At 43.3% G+C, this 19,093-nt stretch overlaps 2 protein-coding genes across 2 annotated transcripts in view; both read right to left on the bottom strand.

The window, feature by feature from the left end:
- Nucleotides 1-6,889: 6,889 nt before the first annotated feature.
- On the bottom strand, nt 6,890-8,619 carry LOC115140534 (transcription factor ATOH1-like). Its single transcript, XM_029678863.2, has one exon. It carries the CDS (start codon nt 8,499-8,501, stop codon nt 7,605-7,607), a length of 897 nt encoding a protein of 298 aa, XP_029534723.1. The 5' UTR covers nt 8,502-8,619; the 3' UTR covers nt 6,890-7,604.
- Nucleotides 8,620-13,351: 4,732 nt separating this feature from the next.
- Nucleotides 13,352-19,093, bottom strand: part of grid2 (glutamate receptor, ionotropic, delta 2) — a 355,133-nt gene continuing 349,391 nt past the window's right edge. The window contains exon 15 of the mRNA XM_065026484.1: nt 13,352-15,772. Within this exon, the coding sequence (XP_064882556.1) occupies nt 15,344-15,772 (429 nt within the window). The 3' untranslated portion in view covers nt 13,352-15,343. The remainder of the gene's footprint in view (nt 15,773-19,093) is intronic.

The raw sequence follows: 19,093 nt of genomic DNA, 5'->3' as shown, positions 1-19,093 counted from the left end.
GTGCAAACTAACAGTAGATAGTTACAAGGACACTAGGGACAATCACCCACAATACAACCAAAGAATATGGCTGCCTAAATATGGTTCCCAATCAGAGACAACGATAACCACCTGCCTCTGATTGAGAACCACTCCAGACAGCCATAGACTTTCCTAGAACACCCTACTAAGCTACAATCCCACTAACATACACACCAAAACCCCCAGACAAAACACACCACAATACAAAAACTCCATGCCACACCCTGGCCTGACCCAATACATAAAGATAAACACAAAATACTTAGACCAGGGCGTGACAGAACCCCCCCCTAAGGTGCGGACTCCCGAACGCACCTCAAAACAAATAGGGAGGGTCCGGGTGGGCGTCTGTCCATGGTGGCGGTTCCGGTGCGGGACGTGGACCCCACTCAATAAATGTCTTAGTCCCCTCTCCTCGCGTCCCTGGATAGTCCACCCTCGCCGCCGACCATGGCCTAGTAGTCCTCACCCAGAACCCCACTGGACTGAGGAGCAGATCGGGACTAAAGGACAGCTCGGGACTGAGGCAGCTCGGGAGTGAGAGAAAGCTCGGGAGTGAGAGAAAGCTCGGGAGTGAGAGAAAGCTCGGGAGTGAGAGAAAGCTCGGGAGTGAGAGGAAGCTCGGGAGTGAGAGGAAGCTCGGGAGTGAGAGGAAGCTCGGGAGTGAGCTCGGGAGTGAGAGGAAGCTCAGGCAGGTAGATAGATCTACCAGATTCTGGCTGGCTGGTGGTCTCAGCAGATCCTGGCTGACTGGCAGATCCTGGCTGACTGGTGCTACTGGCAGATCCTGGCTGACTGGTGCTACTGGCAGATCCTGGCCGACTGGCACATCTGGAAGATCCTGGCTGACTGGCAGATCCTGGCTGACTGGCAGATCTGGAAGAGTCTGGCTGACTGGCAGATCTGGAAGAGTCTGGCTGACTGGCAGATCTGGAAGAGTCTGGCTGACTGGCAGATCTGGAAGAGTCTGGCTGACTGGCAGATCTGGAAGAGTCTGGCAGACTGGCGGCGCTGGGCAGACTGGCGGCGCTGGGCAGACTGGCGGCGCTGGGCAGACTGGCGGCGCTGGGCAGACTGGTGGCGCTGGGCAGACTGGCGGCGCTGGGCAGACTGGCGGCGCTGGGCAGACTGGTGGCGCTGGGCAGACTGGGAGCACTGGCGGCGCTGGGCAGACTGCGCTGGGCAGACTGGCGGCGCTGGGCAGACTGGGAGCACTGGCGGCGCTGGGCAGACTGGCGGCGCTGGGCAGACTGGCGGCGCTGGGCAGACTGGTGGCGCTGGGCAGACTGGGAGCACTGGCGGCGCTGGGCAGACTGGCGGCGCTGGGCAGACTGGCGGCGCTGGGCAGACTGGCGGCGCTGGGCAGACTGGGAGCACTGGCGGCGCTGGGCAGACTGGAGACTCCGGCAGCGCAGGAGAGGAGACAGGCTCTGGCTGCGCTGAACAGGCGGGAGGCTCCGGCAGCGCAGGAGAGGAGAAAGGCTCCGACAGCGCTAAACAGGCGGGAGACTCCGGCAGCGCAGGAGAGGAGACAGGCTCTGGCTGCGCTGAACAGGCGGGAGGCTCCGGCAGCGCAGGAGAGGAGACAGGCTCTGGCTGCGCTAAACAGGCGGGAGACTCCGGCAGCGCAGGAGAGGAGACAGGCTCTGGCTGCGCTGAACAGGCGGGAGGCTCCGGCAGCGCAGGAGAGGAGACAGGCTCTGGCTGCGCTGAACAGGCGAGGCGCACTGAAGGCCTGGTGCGTGGTGCTGGAACCGGTGGTACTGGATCGAGGACACGCACAGGAAGCCTGGTGCGGGGAGCTGCTACCGGAGGACTAGAGTGTGGAGGTGGCACAGGATGGGCTAGACCGTGAAGGCGTACTGGAGATCTTGAGAGCAGTGTTGGCACAGGACGTGTAAGGCTAGGGATGTGCACAGGAGGCCTGGTGCGTGAGGCTGGCACCAACTTCACCAGCCGACTAACACGCACCCCAGGACGAGTATGGAGCGCTAACCCAGGTGCCATCAAATCGAATTCCATGCAAAAAGCACCAACACAGCAACTCCCTCATTTCTCTCTCCTCCAATTTCCCCATTAACTCCTTCACAGTCTCTGTTTCGCTCACCTCCAACACCGGCTCTGGTTCTGGTCTCCTCCTAGGCTCCTCACGATAAACAGGGAGAGTTGGCTCAGGTCTGACTCCTGACTCTGCCACACTCTCCCTTAGCCCCCCCCCCCCCAAGAAATTTTTGGCCTGACCCAATACATAAAGATAAACACAAAATACTTAGACCAGGGCGTGACAGCCTGTATATTCACCTGTAAAAGGAAATGCTAATTAGCTGCTAATGTGGCTATCATAAACAACTACAAATACCATGGTGATCTGGACGAGACTGCCGATTTGAGGCAAAGGTAAGAATCTCTGGATTAACTATCTAATGTTAGCTAAATGTAGTAATTAATAAATTGGCTATATTTCTTTAAATCGACAATTCCCTGAACTGTCTTGTGCAAGTTGTAAATTGACACAATACCTGTTTATCAAAGGTTTCAGCTAGAGATGACATGCAGGAGATTGCATTGATTTGAAGTCCTGCATAATGTCTACTTTGATGCTAATTAGCATTTTCAAATATGAGCATAAATAGAGCCGAATAAATTGATAAGTCATAGTTGGCAAGTGCTAATGTTAGCTAGGTGGCAAACATTAGCTAGGCTAGGAGTTAGAGTTTAAGGTCAGGGTTAAGTTTAGGAGTTAGGTTAAAGGGTTAAGGTTAGGGGAAGGGGAAAGGTTAGCTAACATGCTATGTTGCAAAGTTGCTAAAATGCTAAAGTTGTCTGTAATGAGATTCAAACATGCAACTTTTTGGCTGCTAGACACTCACTTCATACCTTCTGTCTTATGTAACCGTACCAAAGCTAACATATCATCAGTGGCGATTTTAGCATATAAACCTTGATGGGGCAAACAAACATAAAATGTGGGATGCATGCCAGCAAAGCCACTACACAACACAACACTAAACAATACATTAATTAAACTATAACGGTGACAAACGGTGCCCACAAACCGTTAGGGCCTACATAAAGCTGTCCCAACAGCAGTGGCCCAAAAGCAGTCCCAACACCTTACCACTGCTACACCTGGCTTTCAAAGGAGCCTTGTCTGGTAGCGAAACAGTTAACTTCTTCGAGATAGGGGGCGCTCTTTTAATTTTTGGATAAAAAACGTTCCCGTTTTAAACAAGATATTTTGTCACGAAAAGATGCTCGACTATGCATGTAATTGACAGCTTTGGAAAGAAAAAACTCTGACGTTTCCAAAACTGCAAAGATATTATCTGTGAGTGCCCCAGAACTAATGCTACAGGCGAAACCAAGATGACATTTCATACAGGAAATGCCCCAGATTCTGAAGGCGCTGTGTTCCAATATCTCCTTATATGGCTGGAATGAGCCTGCACTTTCTGTCGTTTCCCGAAGGTGTCTGCAGCATTGTGACGTATTTGTAGGCATATCATTGGAAGATTGACCATAAGAGACTACATTTACCAGGTGTCCGCCTGGTGTCCTGCGTCGAAATTATTGCGTAATCTCCAGGTCCATGCGTGATTTATCATCGATAGATATGTGAAAAACACCTTGAGGATTGATTCTAAACAACGTTTGCCATGTTTCTGTCGATATTATGGAGTTAAATTTGGAAAAAAGTTTGTGTTGTAATGACTTAATTTTCTGGTTTTTTCTTACCCAAACGTGATGAACAAAACGGAGCGATTTGTCTACACAAATAATCTTTTTGGAAAAACTGAACATTTACTATCTAACTGAGAGTCTCCTCATTGAAAACATCTGAAGTTATTCAAAGGTAAATTATTTTATTTTAATGCTTTTCTTGTTTTTGTGAAAATTGTTGCATGCTGAATGCCAGGCTTAATGCTATGCTAGGCTATCAATACTCTTACACAAATGCTTGTTTAGCTATGGTTCAAAAGCATATTTTGAAAATCTGAGATGACAGTGTTGTTAACAAAAGGCTAAGCTTGAGAGCTAATATATTTATTTCATTTCATTTGCGATTTTCATGAATAGTTAACGTTGCGTTATGGTAATGAGCTTGAGGCTATAAATAGGATCCCGGATACGGTTAATTCAGTCTCATTTACTGTCTTTTTAAAAAACATAGTGGATATGACTGACTTGCTTAAACAAATGTGGTTTCTACTGACAATTGAGATGTACAGACTATGGCATAAGGGGACAACGAATGGATATGAGGCAATCCGTAATTTCGATGACGAAGTTAATGAGTGACTGATGTCGTCAATATAACTATTTGTTCAGCACTTTTGAAATGTACAGCGACAGAATTCAGAACATGGGCCGTTCTTACGGTGTACTCCCTGTACAACAAGTCAGAACCGTAGCATAAATAAAGGGGGCATATAAACAGACAATGAAAGCTCTTAAAATATTCAATGATTACATTTCTCCAAAACAGGTTATAGGCAAATAAGCACATACCGGCCATGAACGATGTGTTTACATTACCGCGTTGTTGAAAATAGACAAAATTATTAGGGTGAGGCACATGGGCAACTAACAGCTTACTACACAACATACACTTAGTATTATAATTTTTTCATCAAAGAGAAAGATGCCGAATTTACAATTATGATTTGATTGACAGTTCATAACGTATTTTCCCAGTCGTAGCTCGTTTTTCCTGAGTTCGCAGTTGTCTTGAACTCATAGTTAGTCACTGATTCCTTGCAAACCAGTTATTGTTGAATTTGCGATTTCCAACTTGTTGTGTAATGTTTATATCCAATGGCCGATGAACACCGATACATTTTATCGATATTTTCTCTTCATTATTTATTTTAATTTGATAAGAATTTAAAAGGATTTGCCACCATTAGACTTGATTCACGATGATGACTGCTAGCTAAGATGGTGAAAGTAAGATGTTGACATGATCAAGCCAATCAAAGCTACTGTACATATAATGTGATTTGACATAATTTCTGTGGCCAATGACCTTGAGCCTTCTTGGAAGGGCATTTGTAATATAACTCTATGGTAGGATCCAAAGGGCTGAAATTTTGGATGTCTTCCCTTACTAAAGACGATTTGCGCAAGGTCTTTATGAGTGACAGAATACTGAGCCAATCATGGCGCAATGCTCCAATTTTTTTGCTGGCCAGCCCAGGCACCACAAAAAGCACTGAGCTAGGCTGAAACACCTGTATTTTGGAGCTGCCTTACTAAAAATAAAAAATAAAAGAGACCATGTTGGTATGCAGCTTTATTTACTCAATTATATAGATATATTTTTACATTGTTTGCAATAATAATAATAATAACATGCAAGCACACCAATTTTCTTTTTATATATTTTTTCTTCAGTTGGGGCTGAATGACTGGTCACCATTGCTTATCATACTAATTTCAGTGTAGCAAATGTACATTTCTTATGTTACGTCTAGTCTAAGAGACCAGGCTGGCTATACATGAAAATGTCTGCACTTGTCGCTTAGTCTAAACCGAAAATGAATGCATCAAATGAGGGTAAAAGAGTGTACATCAATTATTTGAGAGAGAGAGAGAGAGAGAGAGAGAGAGAGAGAGAGAGAGAGAGAGAGAGAGAGAGAGAGAGAGAGACACTATCTTGCAAGCAAGCAGAAGTGTGCATGGCGGGGTTAGAAAGTGAGTCAAGTCCTGAGGGACATAGAGCACAGTGTACCGAGGAGACCCGAGCGCTCACCAGCTGACAGCGCGTGTTTTGATGAGGCTATACAACACCTTGGACCACGGGTCTGCCAACAATAGCCTGAAATTAATGCAGACTCCGATTACAATTAATTGTATAAATGTCACCAAAACTCATGATTTTAATACTAGCCTAATCATTTTGAGAGAAGTGCCACTGTTGCTCTAAACACTCAAGTTAGAATGTATAATTGCTGGACCAGACACCCAAACATGGAGAGCGAGCGCTTTGAGGACACGCTGTTCAAAACATCGTTCACTTACATAAATTATAGGAATAATTGAGTGTCCATGCCTTTGATTGATTTGAGATATTTACATGAAGAGAATAAATAAGTATATACATATTTTACCTTCTGCTTCACCACATCAATGTCTTAACAATGTACTCTAACGATGGAATTAGCTTTCACCCAAGTGTCTTTGGCCTAAGTGGTTGGTTTTCTGAGCCTTTAAAGGATATATTGTATTTGCAAACTATTTCAATTATGATTGATTAAGGATTTGACACCATTTAACATATTTCAAGCCAACAATCAATATCCTACTTAATATGCATAGAATATGCAGGAAAAGGTGAGACAAAACCACAAGAAAATACAAATATATTAGCCTTATACACCGAATTAACGTGAATATCCACAAGGTCACATAATTGGATTTTGTTTCTAAATAAGCAAGTCAACCTGAAGCCGATTATGGTGGATAGAGTAATATTTTTAAAATATATATTTTAAAAAATGACTCATCTAGAGACAGCATATTTATAAATGCATTTGAGATAAGAATAATAATAATAGCTTCATCATCACAAAGAAACATTTTATAACTGTGTTATTAGATCTTTACACTAGGTTTCATAATTAATATCAGCAAAGCAGGCTATAAGTTAGCTAGAGTTAATATTCCCCTCATTCCCGCAAGTGGTTCTGCATATTCATGCAATGGAAAAAGATTCGTTAACATGGTCCTTCATGGAATAGTTGTATGACAGTTGTGATTGAAAAAAAATGTATTTTAAAGCGTTGGATATGTATTTTCCTCGATTAGGCTAGTATCAACTTATTGAAACACGAAACAACAGAAAATTATGGTTTTCAGTTTGCTTATTTTATTCTCAAAATCAAAAGAAAATTAACCAGTTAATGGTAAATCACTAGGTTTTTAGAAACATTTGAAATGACACATTCAATTGGAAAAACAATAGAACACAATTAGGAATAAATCAACTTAAATCATCCAATGAAAGCACAGACACATAAATTCATTTAAAGTGAATAGCCAAAAAGCCAAAAAAGAACAAAAAATGGCTAAATTAAATATTAAATTGGCATTAGGCCTACTACTACTACAAAAAAAACAGTTGTTCAATAACAAAGTCATGTTGCTCCAAGCCTCTGACTCATGTTTTAAAGTGCGCATTGTTAACTTTAGAAGTCGCAAACAAATTAATACAGGGACATTTACAAACAAATAAACAATTAAATCATGAGCAGTGTGCTATATGGAAATATAATTACAAAGGTCTGTACATAAATAATATCAGGCAAATTCTTGGAAGACTACGTTTTGTCCATGACGTGGGATTGGGAAAGCCCGTGGCAATGCTGCGCGCGACAGTCGACATGGCAAAGGGGTCTTTCCCTGGTCCCGAGGAGACGGTAAATGTAATTGGCAGAACCAAATTATATGACATAAAATCATCTTTATCTAACAGTTGATCAAATATAACTCTCAAACCAAAAAAAATGATTTTGGAAAGCAATCTATTATCGTATAAAATGTAGGCATATGCCAGCAGATATGATTGACACGATTTGAAAGTCTCAATATTTGTGAAGGCTGGAAAGCTTGAGTTCAGAGAGCTCATCTTCGCTCAGGAGTTCCATCTGCATCTCATCCGAGTCACTGAAATGGGAGTGCGGGGAGAACTCTCCGTCACTGCGGTTCGACTGGAGGGAGTCCTTTCTGCTCTCAGAGCTGGAACTGGGTGTCCCCGAGGGAGACCGCATTTCTTGCTCCATCAAAGTAGAGAACGAGCCGTCTTCGACTGGGAATGGGATCCCGTTAAGCTGGACCGGTAGCCCAGTGCCTGCGTCCCTTTGGCAGGTGGAGGCGGAGGATCCCCGGGGACTCTCCGTGGCGGACAACAGGTCACACTTTGGCGAGTCCACACCGGGACCCTGGAGCAGGTCCGCCAGTGCGTTGATGTAGATCTGGGCCATCTGCAGGGTATCGTATTTGGAAAGCTTTTTGTCATTGTCGAAAGCAGGGATGACACTGCGCAGCTCGTCAAAGGCATGGTTCAAGCCATGCATCCGTCTCCTCTCCCGCGCATTGGCTGCCTGGCGCCTCACCTTCTGCACAACGTTACCGGGATTGGATGGAGCTCTCTGTCTGCCCTCCTCGGCGCTTACCGATCCCTTTAGCCGACACAAGTCCCGCACTTTGAGCGGACTATTGGAACTCTTTCTAAAATCTGGGCTGTGGCCGGATGTGGGGAACCCGCCTTCCAAGCTGGAGCTGGGCGAGTGCAGCAGGTAGTCGGCGTGTGCCGCACAGGTGCCAGACTGCATGGGAGCCAGCCAGGCGCGTGGGTCACTGCTGTCCATGAGTGCCAGACTTGATGGGTACTCGCTCTGCTCCCCCCTCTCCATTTTCGAGTGCTGCACCTCGCACATCTTTGCGCCTTTGCTCCATTCCTCAACACTGATAACATCCATTTAAAAAAAACTATAAATCAGGTGGCTTGGACTAAAAACTTAGCAAAATATAAAATGCTGTGAAGAACGTTTATTTTGCACACTGTGCTAGCACTATGTCGCGTGCAAGGACTCCTTCTCTAGTGTCTCAAGGCGCGGCATCGCTTTAAAAAGCGGCACGCGCCTGGGAGCCCCCTTTCTCAGCTGGTCGCGTGGCGCTTTGACCAATAAGATCACTTGGGGCAGGCGCGTGTTGGCGACCAATGAGAAGTCTCGGAAAACCCGAGAGAGGTTATTATGCCAAGACTGTTTATGATAATGCCTCGGTTTAACTGTTTAACCGCACAAAGGGCAGTCCCTCAGGTCACACGCAGGGATATAGCTATATGGTTAGGAGTGTGGACAGCGCGAGCTTCAGCTCGTGGACTGTTTGAAGATGTCCATGCACCTGTCCAAAACCGCAGGCATGTCAATAACTTCTTTGGCTCCTGAAAAACATCTTCAATAGTAAAGACAGTCATTTCGAAATTGACAATGTAGGCCTATCCCACCGGATAAAAACTGCTTGAATCAACGTCTTAGCACGTCATTTCAACCTCAAAATATTAAATTGATGACAGTTCAATCAACGTGAAAAACTAATTAGATTTGCAAAAAGTCATCAACTTAAGGTAATTTCTTATTTTTTTTCACCCAACCTCACCTAACCTAAATCCAATGAAGTGGTGACATTTTTTGTTGATTTCACGATGAGTTCACTTTAGTTCACAACTCAACCAAATGTAAACTAGATGTTGAACTGAGGTCTGCGCCCAGTTGTATGCATCTCTTATAAGAGAGGACATAGGACTAATATCCAGAATAGTGTCATTAAAACCTACATTTGTCCAACGAAAATGGATGATCATAAAGCCGTGTCATAATCATCATCAAGTTCCTTGTGGCTATAGGGCCTTTCCTACATTTTGTCCCGGTTGTAAGTTGGTCAACAATGAAATAAAATTAGGTATAAGGCAAAACTTTTGAAATGCTGACAATATTTTCCATAAACAGTACCTTCAGAAAGTATTCATGCCCCTTGACTTATTCCATATTTTGTTGTTACAGCTTGAATTCAAAATGGTTTAAATATTTTTTTTTCTCTCTCACCCATCTACACACAATATTAAAATAATGATAGAGTGAAAACATGTTTATAGACATTTTAGCACATTTTTTGAACATCAAATATCTAATTTACATAAGTATTCACACCCCTGAGTCAATATATGCTAGAATCACCTTTGGCAGAGATTATAGCTGTCAGACTTTCTGTGGAAGTCTCCAAGAGCTTGCAGACCTGGATTGTACAATGTTTTCCTATTATTCTTAAAAAAAATATTAAAGCTCTGTCAAATTGGTTGTTGATCATTGCTAGACAACCATTTTCATGTCTTGCCAAAGTTGCCATAGATTTTCAAGCAGATTTAATTCAAAACTGTAACTCGGCAACTCAGGAAGATTCACTGGCTTCTTGGTAAGCAACTCCAGTGTAGATTTGGCCTTATGTTTTAGGTTATTGTCCTGCTGAAAGATGAATTCATCTCACAGTGGCTGGGGGAAAGCAGACTGAATCAGGTTTTCCTCGAAGATTTTGCCTGTTCTTTGCTCCATTCCGTTTATTTTGTATCCTGAAAAACTCCCCAGTCCTTAACGATTAGAAGCATACCCATAACATGATGCAGCCATCACTATTCTTGAAAAATGGAGAGTGGTACTCAGTAATATTGGACTTGCCACAAATATAACACTTTGTATTCAGGACAAAAACTGGATAGCTTTTTTTTTAGCAATATGTCTTTGTTGCAAACAGGATGAATGTTTTGGAATATTTTTTCTTCTGTACAGCCTTCCTCCCTTTCACTCTGTCAATTAGGTTAGTATTGTGGAGTAATTACAATGTTGTTGATCCATCCTCAGTTTTTGCCTATCACAACTATTAAACTCTGTAAATGTTTTAAAGTCACCATTGGCCTCTTGGTGAAATCCCTGAACGGTTTCTTTGCTCTGTGGCAACTACATTAGGAAGGACCCCTGTATCTTTGAAGTGACTGGTTGTATTGATACACCATCCAAAGTGTAATTAATAACTTCGCCATGCTCTAAGGGATATTCAATGTCTGTTTTTATATTTTTACCCATCTACCAATAGGTGCAATTCCTTGCGAGGCATTGGAAAAGCTCCCTGGTCTCTGTGGGATCTTACATTGTATGTGTGGGGTACAGAGATAAGGTAGTTATTCAAAAGTCATGTTAAACGCTATTATTGCACACTGAGTGAGTCCATGCAACTTATTATGTGACTTGTTAAGCTTATTTTTTACTTCTGAATTTATTTAAGATTGCTATAACAAAGTGGTTGAATATTTATATGCTCAAGACATTTAAGCTTTTAATTTTTTATTAATTTGTACAAATTTCGAAAAACCTAATTTCACTTTGATATTATGGGGTATTGTGTTTTGGCCAGTGACAAAACAAATCTTAATTTAATCTATTTTAAATGCAGGCTGTAACACAACAAAATCTGGAAAAAGTCAAGGGGTGTGGATATTTCAAGATCTGTAGCTCCCATGTCCAAAAATCTGCCTATGCGTGAATTTAAGCTAACATTTCCAATTAATTTACTCCACGAAAAGGGCGCCAACTAAGCAAAGAATATTCCATCCTGGTTCTAGGAACTGAAAACAGTTTGACCAAAGAACTCGGCTCATGGGGTTCGTGCTCATTGTCAATTCACCGATCCGCTCCTCCATTCTATGAATGTTAAGGCCATCTCGAGTTTCATTTTCTTTTGTACAGGTTCAAAACCTTTTGATCCGGTTTACGGAACGCCCTGTTGGTAAAAGAGCTTCACAGGGATCGGAAAGATGAGCAGGGGGCTCGACAGCGCTTTTACTGTCATAAGCAAGCGAGGAGGAAGTAGTGTGTGCGTTGAACAGTGCTGGGACAGTGACACCCGCAGCCCCCCTCCCCCTTTTTATAGAATGAAAAGAACATTATATATCTAAACGAATTAAATATACAAATCATATGGATATCTCTAAGAATATGAGAAAATATTATAGGCTAGAAACTATTATCAAATAAAAGAATAGCCGTAAAGGCAACCAGATAGCCTATACGTAAAACCTGCCGCAATGTCACTTTCTGAACACTCAGTTATTAAAAGGAAAATAGACTAGGCTACTGAATAACAATATAAATAATAATGACAATAATTATTGAGAAAATGAAGTCATACAAATAAACACATAACAGGAATGATTGAATAAGTTGTAACGTCTTTAGATATTATCTTATTCGAATGGCCATATGAGGTAGGCCTAAGGAAAAACGGAAATAATTGTAGCCTGTAAAAGACTATAGCCTACTGAAAGTTTAGCAATATCAAACATGTGAGACCAGCCCGTTCATGCAGGACAGCGGGCAACATCCTACAATTTCTGAGATTAAATTACATGAATCTTTTCACTTTTTATTCATGTATTCATAAGGCGTCGAGGCTTGGGGACTGGCGCCTAGGTCCGTCTCTCCACCTACAAGTGGCCGTCCAGTGAGCATGGAATGGCTCCTAAAGCAAACAACAGGTTGGATATTGTAGCTGTCGATTATTAAAATGTCGCATGCACAATGGCGACTCTATGTTCCATTCGACACGCTTGGGGGACTCTTTGGAAAATGGGCTCAAAATGTGAACCATTGGGGGCTTCCAGCGTGATGCAGTCTGCATGCTGCTCACCCCATTCCTGTCTCCGGGGAAACGAGGTGCACTGGAGGGATGCAGAAATAGGCTGATAATAAGAACACTACTACTACTAGTACTACTACTACTACTAATAACAATAACAACAATAATCATAATAATAGCCTAATAGCCATTGGTATTTATTTACTTTGGAATTCTAAGGCCTTCTTGGAACAGCCAGAAGTTGGATGATTAGGTGCCTTTTGTTTTTAGGCACAACTTTAGGCAATGGCAAGTGCATACCATGAAATATAACCTTCATGTTTTAGTTTCATATTCCATTTTGTTGAATAAAGTCTCTATTATAAATAAAGTGCTGTACACACGTGCACGCACTCTCGCTCTTGCGCTCGCAATTCAATTCAAAGGGCTCTCTCTTTCTCTCTCTCTCTTCAGATCAGATAGCACAACATTGTCTACAAAATGGTTTCCAGTGAAACAGCGCCACATCCTGCTTAAAAATGAAACAACACAATTTCTTGAGTAATGATAGTTAGCCTACCATATGATACCACTATTTTCAAACGCGGACGTCCCCTTGATTAGATTCTTCACCATATTGTGAAGAACAGACAAAAATGACTTTTACAAAACTGTAGTTTCAAAAGCTATTGGATGGTCTCTCACAGATTCCATTTCAATACTCCCAGAGTTTCATAATAGGTACAGAATAATGTCTTCTGAGTTAACAAAAGCACCTCCTTTACACATAAAGCAGCAAACCTGGTCCCAGGTAAGTTGTGCTCTCGCCTACTCCTTATCACTCATTGTCACGCCAAACATGACAAGTGGTGGCACGACGGCACAAACAGACAGACTTTGACTTGCTTGGTATCTGATGTGCTCTCCCAACCCAGTAATGGGCCCAGCTGTTCCAAGAGGCAGTATCCTTATGATGTGTCATTGAAAGTGATGAAGACCACACTGGGATGAAGATTAACATAACCTAGAACCTGGGGAACCTCATTTATAAAACATTCACAGATTTGATCGTAAATTGTGCATACATAGAAATCGGAAAACTGAAACATCTTGACTGGCAAGGCCTACGCAGTCACAGCAAAGACTACAAAAACCATACCGCTGTAGAAAACAAGTTTATTAGACAAATTATACACAGAAAGCTTTGCCACTTGTAACAGAGGCCTCAGATTGTTCCGTTTGAATAATATGCAACACATATACAACAAAATAGGCCTATATTAAATACTGCACATTATAATCAGTTGAAAATTTATCAAGTAATCCTGTACGTTCTATGTATGAAATAAAACATGTCACGGGCATAGCAAGTTGTGCATGCTTCTTTTTAAGAACTTGCCTCTGTTATTAACCAGCAAATCAAAATGAACTCAAGATGACATGAGAAAGCTTATGTGTGGGCTGGAACTGAGGGAAACCAAATGTATAGGGTGACTGCTAACTCGATGCTCATATGATATATTATTATTCTTTTTTAAACAAATATAGCATCAACATGTAAAATATACATATTTCATAATGTGTCTGTCATTAATAGTAAATAAAATGTATTTAAACATTGTCTGTGTCCTATTGTCATTCAATAGCCATACTGTAGCTTAAGAAAAGGACATCTAGAATGCTTGCATCAAACACTGCTTCGGTTCTCTACGCACAACATTTGCGGTTTAGTCTTAAGATAACAAACTGAAAGCTCATTCTAAACAACAAACATTATTAAATATTAATACAGTGTTAGTGAAAAGGTTAGGTTCCACTTTTCCCTTCACAAAATATTGTTTTTTTTGACCCCCTCCCCCCAAACTGCACCTAAATGGCCTCATTTAAACAATTGGCACTTTAAAAAAAAGTTAGATAAACAGTACCCTTAACATTTAAGAAATGAAGAAAGATCTTTCAAAATGAATGCCATCAGCTCTACAGTTCCAATGGCAAGAAATCGTGTTGAAGCAGGAAACTGGCAAGGTGAAGCCCGCCTGCAATGATATGGCTTGTACTGTGGATGTTATCTGAAAGGGGTTCTCCTCACTCTGAGCTCAACTGTTTGCCCTTACAGGTACACAACAGTCAGTTAGTGGACTGGAGAATGAAATTTGACTTTTTTTTCTGACTGAGCCCTGGTAGAACTACAAATTAGGTTAAATGAATATGATTAATGATGCAAACCAGAGTAAGACTATAGCAGTCATTTAGCGCTTTTCAAAATTGGTAGAAAAAAAACAATGAGACAGCTCCAAACATTTTTTTTGTGTGACTTTCTCACCAAACACATTCCACGGATTGAAATAGATTTTCAAAGCAAATTCAATAAAATACATACAATAGCCTCAGCTGCTTTTTAAAGTCCTTTTTCTGTTGTCTTTTATCTTATATTTTCAGTTCCTTTTTGTCCCTCTATGCATCTCTCAAGTGTTTGTTTAGAGGCTGAGGCGCTCACCTTGAAATAGACAGCACAGTACAGGTGAGAAAAAAATATCCAAACTACATACAATCAAATACAGGTCAATGGGCACTGGTACAGTGCAGTGGAATTGATGGAGCCTTATGTGCACAAAAATGACGAAGCGTGCCCAAAGCTCAGACAGTGAGGTCTCAGTCTGCAGGGCAGTGGAGCCAATGGACACCCATTTTGGTGCAGATTTCAGATTTGGAGTACAGGCATTGATGATCAACACCAGAGAACTGAGTGGGATGGAGTCCCATATGGTGAAAGGCAAAGACAAGAACATCCTTCAAATGAGCATAGGGTTGTTGCCAATTTGTAGATCTCAAGAACAGAAAAGTGTTTTCTGTTGTAAAAAACAACAAAAGCTTCTTCAGAAAGGCAGTCCTCAAATGCCATGAAACGAAAAAGAGAAAACAGAGCCCCGTCACACCCAAAAGATCCCTAGACAACCATGAGAAAGATGACAATAAAGCAAATATTCAAGTCCCCGACCTCCTCTCACCACCAGGTTTCAGCAGGAAAACCCCCACCAAACAAAAGCAAAGCCCCTCAAAAAATCAGAACTGAAAAAGATTCCTATGTACATAGATTTTTTTGAGTGCGTTTAATTTCATCTTTCTCTCGCTGTGCGGCCTACTCCTTCTCGCCTCATATGGACGTGCCCCGGTCTGGGTCGTTGCCGTAGCCGAAGTTGGGCTGGGGAGTGGGCTGGTAGGGTATGGAGGACATAGTCTTGATGGGGCTGCGGAAGAAGCCTCCGTTGGGGGCTCTCTGCCTGAAGGGCCCCCCAGTCCGGTGGTCCTGCACGGGACCGAAGGCGAAGCCCTGTTGGGCCTTGGCAGACAGGCTGCGGCTGAGGGTCTGGATCTGCTCGGGGATGAAGGTGGTAGTGGTGATGTGCGTGTTTCGGAAGTCGCTGATCTGCTCCAGAGCCTGCCGGTTGGCCGGCATAGAGTCCATGTCCAGTGGCGTCAGGTCAATAGAGGAGGTGGAGAACTGTTTGTGGGGGCTGTCGTCCTCTGTGCACAGGCTGTTAACCCGGCGGTGAAGGTGCTCCAGGTCGATCTCCTTATCATCCTGCAGGGGGGGACAGGGTGCGCAGGAAAGGGGGCGAGGGGAGAGAGAGAGAGGTGGCGGAGGACAGGGTCAAAGGAGAGTGAGGATAAAAGGGGGAGAAGGAGGAGGGAGAGGAAAATGAGTGAAGGTTGTTAAAGGAGAAAAGTAGGAAAGGAGAAAGTGACGGAACGGTGAGGTGATTGAAGAGGGATGCATGAGTATGGTTGTCGATTGAGGAGTAGTGAGGACATCCATTGAGGGAGATCAGGGAAAAAAGTCAGAGGAGAGAAGGAGGAAACGAGGATTGATGAGCGAGGAGGAGAAGAGACCAATAGAGATCGATAAACACAGAGGAAAATAGACAAAGATGGAGTGACAGTGAGATGAAGTAAGAGTGAGATGGGATTGAAGTGATGGGCCGAACGGGATAGGTGGGCCGAAAGGGATAGGTGGGGTAAGGTAAGGAGGTAAGGTAAGGAGAGGTAGGTAGGGACAGAGAAGTCTGAGCTGCAGTAAGGAGAACACACAAACAGACATACAGTGGGGAGAACAAGTATTTGATACACTGCCGATTTTGCAGGTTTTCCTATTTACAAAGCATGTAGAGGTCAGTAATTTTTTAAAATCATAGGTACGCTTCAACTGTGAGAGACGGAATCTAAAACAAATATCCAGAAAATCACTTTGTATGATTTTTAAGTAATTAATTTGCATTTTATTGCATGACAAAAGTATTTGATACATCAGAAATGCAGACCATAATATTTGGTACAGAAACCTTTGCTTGCAATTACAGAGATCATACGTTTCATGTAGTTCTTGACCAGGTTTGCACACACTGCAGCAGGGATTTTGGCCCACTCCTCCATACAGACCTTCTCCAGATCCTTCAGGTTTCGGGGCTATCGCTGGGCAATACGGACTTTCAGCTCCCTCCAAAGATTTTCTATTGGGTTCAGGTCTGGAGACTGGCTAGGCCACTCCAGGACCTTGAGATGCTTCTTACGGAACCACTCCTTAGTTGCCCTGGCTATGTGTTTCGGGTCGTTGTCATGCTGGAAGACCCAGCCACGACGCATCTTCGATGCTCTTACTGAGGGAAGGAGGTTGTTGGCCAAGATCTCGCGATACATGGCCCCATCCCTTCTCCCCTCAATACGGTGCAGTTGTCCTGTCCCTTTTGCAGAAAAGCATCCCCAAAGAATGATGTTTCCACCTCCATGCTTCACGGTTGGGATGTGTTCTTGGGGTTGTACTCATCCTTCTTCTTCCTCCAAACACGGCGAGTGGAGTTTAGACCAAAAAGCTAGATTTTTGTCTCATCAGACCACATGACCTTCTCCCATTCCTCCTCTGGATCATCCAGATGGTCATTGGCAAATTTCAGACGGGCCTGGACATGCGCTGGCTTGAGCAGGGGGACCTTGCGTGCGCTGCAGGATTTTAATCCATTACGGCGTAGTGTGTTACTAATGGTTTTCTTTGAGACTGGTCCCAGCTCTCTTCAGGTCATTGACAAGGTCCTGCCGTGTAGTTCTGGGCTGATCCCTCACCTTCCTCATGATCATTGATGCCCCACGAGGTGAGATCTTGCATGGAGCCCCAGACCGAGGGTGATTGACCGTCATCTTGAACTCTTCCATTTTCTAATAATTGTGCCAACAGTTGTTGCCTTCTCACCAAGCTGCTTGCCTATTGTCCTGTAGCCCATCCCAGCCTTGTGCAGGTTTACAATTTTATCCCTGATGTCCTTACACAGCTCTCTAGTCTTGGCCATTGTGGAGGTTGGTCTGTTTGATTGAGTGTGTGGACAGGTGTCTTTTATACAGCTAACGAGTTCAAACAGGTGCAGTTAATACAGGTAATGAGTGGAGAACAGGAGGGCTTCTTAAAGAAAAACTAACAGGTCTGTGAGAGCCCGAATTCTTACTGGTTGGTAGGTGATCAAATACTTATGTCATGCAATAAAATTACTTAAAAATCACACAATGGGATTTTCTGGATTTTTGCTTTAGATTCCGTCTCTCACAGTTGAAGTGTACCCATGATAAACAATTACAGACCTCTACATGCTTTGTAAGTAGGAAAACCTGCAACATCGGCAGTGTATCAAATACTTGTTCTCCCCACTGTATATCTCCAGGGTCTACAGGGGGTTGCAGCTCCTCTGGAATCCAAACACACACCGCTAAAGGCAACGTGCTGTTAGATTTGAGCATGCCATGCCGAACAACCAATCAAGCATTAATATGGTCTTATTAATTACTGACCGACTCCTTGTGGAGCAAGTCGGCGAGAAAATAGATTACAAATGCGACACAACGGTCAGATTAGGATTCAGTCATTTTTTTTCCTGCAACGTTGTCGCGTAGGCATTAAATGTGTGCAGATGCTTACATTTACACACTAGTTAAAGTGCAAGGTAGCTACATGTATTTAATGACTGGTTTTGTGAATACAGTTGGAGGGGAAAGGGGTTTACCCATCTTTCCCATATGTTCATCTTGAACAAAAACTAGATTTGTAAAAAAAAAAAAGAAAGTGTGATACAGACATATAAATAGCACTACTACATCCACATAAAATGATTGGTTCACATCTTTGTGATGGTCACACTCAGAGAGGAGTTTCATGCTTGTGCTGAGAGGAAAGATGCAAGATGATTGTGTCCCTTGTGGGGGAACAGGGAGTGGGGTACCGTTGGATGGAGGAACACATAGCGCTTACTCCATTTTGGGAGAGGGCATCCCCGGTGGTGGGTACAAACACAGAGTCACTGACAGAGCTACTGACCATGTGGAGTGGAGGGGGGTCTTGCCCCGGGTTACCCCCTCCATCTCAGAGGGGGAGGGGGCAGGAGGGGGTACTGTTTGTGGTGATCTGGTCATGCCACACACCCAGGAGTGGGGGGGATTGAGGAAGGAGGGGTGGTTGAAAGTAAAGGAACGAGGAAGGAGGTGGTGAGAGAAAAACAGTGAGTGACAGAGGGCCAGTCAGTTGACTGCTAGAGCCAGGTCACCTTATGGGTAACTACCGTACGACGAGAGGACCGGCCTGTTGGATCAACTGCAGAATGTTACGTGTTGTAGCATTTTGCTAACACACAAAGCGATTGGCCTCTGTTTCAATCAGATGTGTAGGCTTCCATTTTGGGGGGAATTCATTCACGTTTGAGGGGCTCACTTTCATTCATATGAATTGAAATGTACAGATTTACACTGCAGACCTTAGCTAAACATACATTTCTATAGAGCATAACATGCACCTGTTAACCCATTACATGACTGCACACCTAACCGTATTAGGCTTGGTCGGCGAGAGCATGCTGCAAGCCCTCTAGTG

This window comes from Oncorhynchus nerka, linkage group LG13 (genome assembly GCF_034236695.1).
Source record: "Oncorhynchus nerka isolate Pitt River linkage group LG13, Oner_Uvic_2.0, whole genome shotgun sequence".
NCBI classification, from domain to species: Eukaryota; Metazoa; Chordata; class Actinopteri; order Salmoniformes; family Salmonidae; genus Oncorhynchus; species Oncorhynchus nerka.
Note: the sequence above shows the minus strand (reverse complement) of the source record. Positions and strands in the feature narration are given on the sequence as shown.